The 8,673-nt window shown below is 41.5% G+C and overlaps 1 protein-coding gene across 3 annotated transcripts; it reads right to left on the reverse strand.

Moving 5' to 3' along the window:
- Positions 1-6,838: 6,838 nt before the first annotated feature.
- Positions 6,839-8,327, reverse strand: fancf (FA complementation group F). Of its 3 annotated transcripts, none has more exons than XM_054620429.1 (2): positions 8,251-8,326; positions 6,839-8,052 (listed from the first exon to the last, which is right to left on the reverse strand). In XM_054620429.1, the coding sequence occupies exon 2, from the start codon at positions 8,014-8,016 to the stop codon at positions 6,985-6,987; it is 1,032 nt and encodes a 343-aa protein (XP_054476404.1). In that variant the 5' UTR covers positions 8,017-8,052; positions 8,251-8,326; the 3' UTR covers positions 6,839-6,984. The 3 variants fall into 3 exon arrangements, with proteins under 3 accessions (XP_054476404.1, XP_054476403.1, XP_054476402.1); XM_054620428.1 differs by having other exon boundaries at positions 6,839-8,095; positions 8,251-8,308; XM_054620427.1 differs by having other exon boundaries at positions 6,840-8,043; positions 8,251-8,327.
- Positions 8,328-8,673: the final 346 nt, after the last annotated feature.

The following is an 8,673-nucleotide window of genomic DNA, read 5'->3' on the forward strand; positions in this document are numbered from 1 at the left end:
TGTGATGCTCAACATTAAGGTGTGTGTATTAACAAATTGCTAGTGTCTAGAGAATCCAGCTTTTGTGCTCATGATGCAGGACGTGTTGCATTTTGACAGCGAGGAATGCAGTAATGTATGTGACCAACCAGGTTGTTGTGATCTCTTGGTGTTTCTTGGTTGTTCTCATTGTCACCAAAAGTACTTTGTTGACATTTTGATATTGTCACGTTTGAGTGGACCACTTGAGTTAATACATCGCTCTTCCACCTGAATTTATTTGCTATTTGAACACTTTTCTTCATTTGCTGTATGAAATTTGCAAGGATGTTTAAAATATATGAATATTTAAGAATGTTTAAGATGACCAAAAGATGCTATTATGGCTTTGTGCCTGAAATTTATGTAAAACAGATAAATGTGATTTTATGGCTTCTAATATTGTGTTTAATGAAGAGGTATGTTGATGTCAAAAGTGTTAAAAGTATAAAAAATACTATCATTTTATAAAAAACAAAACAAACAAAAGTCATCCTTTTGTCATTCGTCATCTTTTCATCGCGTGTGTTGATGTGACCTTCTGTAGCACATCCAGCTGTTTATCTGAAGGTTAGTGGTCCTCAGAGACTGGAGCCAGACTACCTTACCAGTTAACCACCTTCTCCAATCAGTGTCGTGCATCACCAATTTTCTCCACGTTTCTCATTAGTAAATCAATCTCTGGAGTCCAGGGGAGAGTATTGGACCCTGTAGCTCGGTAATTGGTGAAAGGAAAACAGCTATTACTGGAGTTTACGTCCATACAAACCAGGATTATTGTCTGCCTTCCCTTAGAGTCCTGTCTTTAATATGCAGTGTGGATGAAGATGTGTCATGTAGGTGCAAAAAAGTGTGATGAACCCGTTAAACCATCAAAAGCATCAAACATTTCTCTGAGTTGTAGAGGAAAAAGAAAGTGGAATATTAACGATCCTGTTCCCCCAGTATGTCCTCCTCTACACAACTGAGGTCAACAGTGTTACATGCAACATATTCAAGTATTGACCCAGCTCCTGCTTCAAATCAATACTGTTTAACTTTAAAGCTTATTGGACTTTTAAAATAAAAATGCTTCTAATGAAAGTTTGAATCCAGAATAAATGTTCTGGACAAGCACATTCATGCATTGCTACATGTAGTTCAGAATTATTAGTATTTAATTTTTGCTAGAAAAACACTGAATAACAAAACACGAATTAAAACACATTAGACATAAATGCTCATTACATTGCCTAAACAGTTAATTTACATTTTATTAAAATACTTGATGTAACTTACATTGAGGATAAATTCCTACATTATCATTGTTACAAGCAACCAATAGACATAAATGCAAAGCCTGCTTGCACAGCACAGAAATACTGACTTTAAAAGGTGAAACCTGAAGGCAACATCCTGCTGTGGTGATGTCATTCAATGAAAATCAGTAGCAGAATTAACTAATTTTAAATATCAGGATGAGTTTGTTTAGGTTTTAACTATTGCATGAAAGTCAGGCTAAAAAGTATTCATTTGATTAAAGAAATTATTATTGAGAAAAAATAAGGAGACATTTCTACCTGTTAATCTTAACTGAAGAACATAAATAGATATGAGACTGTTACAAGGCAAAAACAAAGCAACCCCACGTTCAGGGAGTAGAGAGAGAATGTGAAGTGTTATGACTCACAGTTCAATCTGAAATCAGAGTTGTACAGAGTGGATATTACCTTCTGTGGTGCCTCTGTGCTGCTCTGCAGTGTTTCAAACACGCCGCTCTGGAGGCCGACGAACTGCAGCGCATCAATAACGTGCTAAATAATTCAGGAAAAACATGGCGTCCAAGCATCAGTCAGAGCATCTCGTTACAGCCGCAAGGGCTCGATGGTTTGTACGAGTCTGGATAAATCAAAGACCGTGATTCTGCCTTTCAGCATCTGCAGGTGGGAATGAGTCATATGGAGCAGATACAGAATATGAGAGTTCATTAGAGGTCTGACCAGCTTCTTCAAGCTCCTCATTACACGTGTTGTCAATGTGACCAACAGGTAGCCATTGAATGTGTTCCTCCTGAGGACAGGGTGATTATAAGAAGGAAAAACCTCTGCAGTCTCTTGCAAATGGGCCTTTGCAGCTCAGCTCACCCATTCAGAAGAATTGATAGACAGGCATGAAGTTTGTGAGGGTGGGGGTTAACACGTTCACCATCAGCTCTAAGCACATGACGGACATTCTGAATCAATTTAATGTGCAGCAGCAGAAGCAGCATTGAGTCCACAGAAGCCTTGCTCTGTGTTGACTGATGCTTCGATCACAGGAAGCAGCTCCATGTCCAAAACACTTCCAGTAGCAGCCATGGCAGCAATTACAGTAAATCTCAGTTTCTCCTTCCGATTATCTGCCCGGCTGAGGAGAGAAAACCATTAACGCTCACCGCCGTCTGCTCCTCGGTGCACTTGTTAATTTGACAGAAAACACAATTGTGTCACCAGCCACGTGGAACATGTTTTCTCATGCCTAACCAGCCGGAGTGGTCATGGCTGTTGCTCCGGTGACGTGCTTGTTGGGGCCCCACGATAATTGGACTAAAATGTGGCCCTGCATTTCATTCATAGGTGGGAATTGTTCTCAGCATTCACCTGCCTCTGACCTCCACCCACTGTGTTGTTTTTGCAAACAGCATCTCAAAAACGGTGAGTTTTTGAGATGCTGTTTGTCTGGTTGTGTAATCTTGTATGCGAGTGAAGGGGGATTGAGTAGTTGTCAGTGGGGCAGGTGCAGTGTGGCTCCTGGGGGACTGTAATAGGATGAGGCCCAGCCAGAATGAGTGTTTGATGACGGGGTTGCACTCCTCCCCCGGGACTCAGCCAGCATGCAATTATCCTCCCGATCCCTTCTCTCTTCTTTAGTCTGCAGAATAAATTGTACACAGCTTCCTCTCCTAGCTGCAGCCTGAATATCCTTAAACTCACGATAAAAAGATGAAAATCCCTCATATGCAAAAAGAAGCAGTAATTACAACCCCGAATTTCAAAGCAGTATTGGAGTAATTACTGTTTTATGGCAACCTCCAGCATGACATTACACTACCACGGGGCAATTGAATATATAAACACCTCCTTCTCCTCCCTTGCTAATTGCTTTATTAATGGAGAGCTTGGCACCCCAAATCAGTCTGTGTCACTAGACATGTTATATGACTCTGCTCTCCACCCACTGCCAAACATGTGAAAACAAATATATATTTTTTTAAATATCACAATGTTTAGAAAAAAGATAACTGAATCTCCTCTGCATGATTTTTTTTAAAATCTTGTGTTTTTGCAAAGAGCTTCTGTTTAAGATGCTCAACTTGGATGAAAAAAAAAAAACCTTCCTTTCGGGATATGCAAATAGCATCCACAGTAAAACATCTCCATCTTGTTTAGCTCCCCGAAAGAACTGTGTGCTATCATTGCTCTTATCTCTGCACTGAAACATTTATTAGCACCAGTACTACTAACACAGTACTGAGGTGGGGCAACAGTGATGCCATTAAAGTGCTACATTTTCAGCTCCGGCATATGAGGAGTGAGACATTGCAATCTTCAACAATCAGGGGAAGAGGAGTGGCGTTGTATCATCCAATTGTTTTTTCCTCCACAAAACTGGTTTCCTTCAGTTGCATGTGAGGTAATCTATCACAGGTCCTTCCAGTTCCCCTCCCCCATATCACATTACGTTGACAGCTTCATACCCTCCTCTCTACAGCGGGCTCTTATCAAGCTTGTATCACACTCAGACAAAAGGATGAGAGGCTGATAAGATTTTTACACGATATTCTCGTTGAAGCCAGTGCTTTGCTTGGAAATCTGGATGGATTGACGATGATGAATTTGCAGACAAAGGAACATATTTTACAGCTTGAATTGTGTTTGCCTGTCATGAAAAAATGGGCATTCCATAACCATTTAAAAGCTACAATTTACAGTAGCCTTTCATTTATGGCAACATCCAACGATTCATGTCATAATCAAATAATCGTTGCAGCTCTACTTTCTTTTGTTGTGGCCTTTTTTTCCTTCAACACTACAGTCGTGTTTCTGCAACCACAGCACCTCCCTGGAGTGGCTGACAGCGCAGTTTTTATGGGATGTCCTGGGAAGGGAAACAAGAACTTATTTTATTCTGTTCTTCACAAGCTGCACCAACATTTTATCTGACCCTGTAGAATCATCACACTTCCATCCATCTTTTCCTCACAGCTTCACAGCGAAAAAACCCCAAAATGAAAGCGGCGGTCCCTCTTCCTCGGCGCATGCTTGATGTTAATGGCCGCTGATCAGCATCCTCTGAGTGGGGCACAGGTGTTTGGAGGGCCCCTCCTGCCTCTGTGATCCGCCACCGAGGCCAGACGTAGGCCAGGCTGGAGCGGCTTAGGCACGTGCCAAGGGAGGGCTCCACACCCCTCCACCCTTCCACCCCGCCCCTCAGAGGACTCCCTATTCACACCACCAGATGGGGGCTGGATCTGAGTTTTAATGAATGCTATCCTTCACGACCCTTTAGAAGCTTCAGTCGCCCTCAGCACGTCTCACTGCAGTGTGCTAACCCACGCTGACACAGAACAATAAAGCACGGGACACAATCAAAAACAAGCCATGGATAAGATGTGAGAGCAGGACATGCTGTGCGTTTCATTTCTAATTTTGCATCCTCACTTTGGGAAATTGTTTTTTATAAAAGACACCAATGCTACATACTGTATTCCCACAAATACTATTTTCATTGTTGAAGAGATCAGTGACTACTTGAACAGACTTAATAGACGTCTGGAGGCAAACCTCACACATTTAAAGTGGGCTGGTGTAGTAATTATGGGTCTGTGACGACCTCCTGCTGTTTGAAGTGATACAATAAGACAACCCGCAATTTCACCTTGCAGGTTAAGAGCAGAGGGCAATTTAATCACATTCATGAGACAAAAACACTGGTTGGTAAATAGCTGCTTTATTTTAGAAGGGTTTTAATACTATGAAAGTGAAAACGGTTATTTTATATTCAAATATCGCAGCTCCCTGTCAACGAAAGCTAAAGATTATTTGACATAAGAATTTAAATGAATGGTCACTCCTTCTTATTATCAGTTGTCAGACATGGGCATCATATAACCTATATAAATAATCGGTAAAACATGTCTTCATTTAATATAGATACAGGCATAGGATTTAATTGTAGGCTTCTCATTTGGAGTGAGACTAACACATCTGAATCATCGCCGTGGCTGCTAAGACACTCTGCCGGATATGTGTAAGGCTGTGAAATAGAGTGAGAAACATAATCTAAAAATGAAAACAAATCTGTCATCTGTGTTCAATCCCAAAAACTCAAAATTAAAGTTCTGCTGGGTAACATGTAGAGGATGAAAAATCTTTGCTGAATAAACTCCAGAAATGTGTCCTTTCATTTTTTCCCCTTTGGAATACCCAACTTGCTAAAATCAGATCTGACATGATCTAAACATCTAAATTATTTTTATTTGCATACATGTATAACCTTGGAGCAGGTGAGACCCATTCAATCATTGTTGGTTTCCATCCAGCCAGACGCATATGTTCTTCATTGGATGGAAATAAATTGGTTGTGTACATGCGTCCCCTTACTCAGTGACCCTTGTCTGTCTCAACGTGAATTGCTTTTTGTGGCGTGTTAAACGAGCCGTGGTCGTGTTGGTGTTTCCCCTCCGCACGCCGGCCGGTGCTCTAATCCGCTGTCTGCCACAGTTCTGTCACACACCAGCTATTGTGGAGGGTTTGATTGAAGACGCCTGATCTGACTAACTGATCCCTCGCTGCAGAGGTGCTCCGACACACGGGTGAGGTCGGAGATGTGTGAATTGGCAGTCGAGTCACATGACTGGCATTAGGCCAATCAAAATGTTTAGATTCAGAAGGAGTGCGGCTTTGTTTTGAGGAGGCAGTATTGACAGATGGTGTGTGAGAAAGTGAAAATGATTTCAGGTGTGTACAGTTAGAAAAGGGTAAATTAGATTACACAATGCCTTTCCTTTCCTTCAGCAATATATTTAAAGCCCCCATTTTGTAAATCAGCAGCTGAATGACTTTTAAACTGTTCATCTATAACATAATTTGATGTAGTGAGGTGGGATTTATGGGGCCAAATGAACCTTGATTCTCCAGAGACCAATTATAAAGTGTAAACTATTCACTGCCTGACAATTACTTTAAACTTAATTCAGTCAGATCACGTGCTGCTACAAGACAGCATGTGGTGCTACCATCTGTCCAAACCTTGTAAGCGTTTTAAACAAATATCCAATTGTATCGAGAGAAACAATTAATTCCGTCATAATAAGGTGCCTGGATAGAATATTACAAAAATGATTAAACTGTTAAGGCTTCAAAATCTACTGAAGTGAGTCATTTTAGAATGTTGTAAGCAATTACAGTTGTATCAGCATCAAAAGTCAAGAATTGAAATGGAAAAGTAACCTCTGTGAACGACTGGACAACATTCAGGAGTTGTGTGCTTTTATGTGTATTTTGCAATGAAAATAGTTTTTGGATACTAATGCTTTTATGATACTTGTTTTTCGGTTCTAAAACCAAAATGTTACTTTTTTTGACACCTTCCTCTGCTTAAAAATGAACTTTTACTTACTAAACCATTTTTTCCCTATAAAAAAAACAAGTTATTAATTGTTGAATGTTAATGTTGCCTTTACCCAAGTAGCCATGCAAGAACTCTGCCTAATCAAGATATGAAGTAAATCATGACTGAAATTGTTTGATGAGAACGAGATCAACAAAAATATCAGTCATTGACGCAGTTGACAATAATCAGTGCTATGGACATTTTCTTTGGTAACAAAAAGTACTGAGCTTTATTACCCAGCCCTAGTCATACATTACATAAAGATATAAACAGATTTAGACATTTGGCTACATTTTGGCATCTCTTCGCAATAAATAATCATTAGACTGACAGTCACCTGCTTAAAGCTGACAGGAGGTCTCCCCAGACACTCAGACCTCTGACATCAAAGTCTCCATCGGACATTTTCAAAGCATTGAGCTCCTTTACTACATCCTCCCTCAGAGAGGGACAGCTCTCAACCAAGCCAAGGAAGTGCTCAGTCAGTCTGTTAAAGGACACTGTTCGGTTTGTTGTGGTTTGAACCCATTCACCCTCACTCATGCTGTACTCCATATCAGAGGCCCACTTTTTCAGCAAATCACAGTAAGCATCTCTAAATTGCAGGTGTTCTTTGGTCAGGTCTTTAATAAGTGTAGCAGGCAGAGCAGTACACATGCGTTGCAGAACACTGTGTTCTTTCAGCAGCCAGTCCAACAGAAAGTCCTGTGAAGCACTTTGTGCGGGTGAGTTCTTCTTTGTCAGCAGAGCTGCAGCGATGACCAGACAGAAATGTCCTGCTGCTCCTTCAAATCCCTGGAGGACGGAGTCTAAAATGTGCTCTGGTCGGCAGGCATCACTGCCTCGGCTCAGCAGGGCATCCAACCTCTCCATCAGTATCCCCGCCTGCACCTCAGCATCAGCACCAACAGCTGACCGGTCTGTGAGTGGACTCAGGACTTTATAAGCAGATTTGCATTGAATGATGTGACTGCAGAAGCCTGTTACATCCTGGCACTCACTCTGCTTGGTGCTTACAGGGCTCGTAGTGTCAAAGAGTATCTTCATGATGGAGATAGGCAGCTCAGGATTTTTCAACAGCCCAACAAGCAACAAGTGCTGACACCGGGAGAGGTCCGAGAAGGAGACCTCAGTGTATCCAGGGAAGGCAGCCAGCAAACTTTGATTAGTGAGCTGCAGCTGTTTCTCCATAATCCTCCTTATAGCGGGGTTATTGTGGAACCTGGAGAAGAGGTGTTCGCAGTACCGGGCCCACTGAAAGGCTCTGGGCAGAGTGTGTTCATCCCACCGCCGCACCTCCCCGCTCAGCGCCGCCACCGCCAGCAGCTCACATGTGCTCGCCAAGTTTCTCAGCACCGCCTCCATGCGTCTCCTCCGCGGCCACCGTCCAGCCTATGAGCGCTCAACGAGCGGAAAAGACACAGTTTAGCTGGCCAAGCATTGCCTGCAGCCGACAAAACTACATAAAGTGAACGGTGCCACGTTTCAAAACAACATTTTTTTATTTTATGAATGCTGTTTAATATTATATCCAGCTTTACTCACAAAAGAGAGAGTATGCTAAACTCTTTAAGGCTTAGTAGAAATAAAAATACTCACTTATGTATTTTTTCCTTTACTCGCCTACGCCGGAGTGTTTGTGGCGCTGGTGCTACTGCGCAGTGCGCATGCGTGCTTGAGTGCGAAACCTTGGCAATGTCCCTACAAAATAAAAGCAACAGAGAAGAAAAGAAGTAAGCCAAACTCAGTATGCACACATTTGTTTCTAATGGTTATTAATTATAATATACATATTCATGTTCATTCTCTATATTATATAAATAGTATTGCATATACAAATCCCATCTAATTCATGCATTTCTTTCCAATGTATGTATTTGGGGTTGTGTCTGCTTCTTTATGATGATTTATTTATTATAACAACAAAACGGTGTCATTCCAATTTAGTATTCACGACTAACATATTTGCTACAGTCAGGGTCTGTCAGTTGGATCAGATTACATGGGCACATATATTAAAAA

Source organism: Anoplopoma fimbria, chromosome 19 (genome assembly GCF_027596085.1).
Source record: "Anoplopoma fimbria isolate UVic2021 breed Golden Eagle Sablefish chromosome 19, Afim_UVic_2022, whole genome shotgun sequence".
In the NCBI taxonomy this organism is placed as follows: domain Eukaryota; kingdom Metazoa; phylum Chordata; class Actinopteri; order Perciformes; family Anoplopomatidae; genus Anoplopoma; species Anoplopoma fimbria.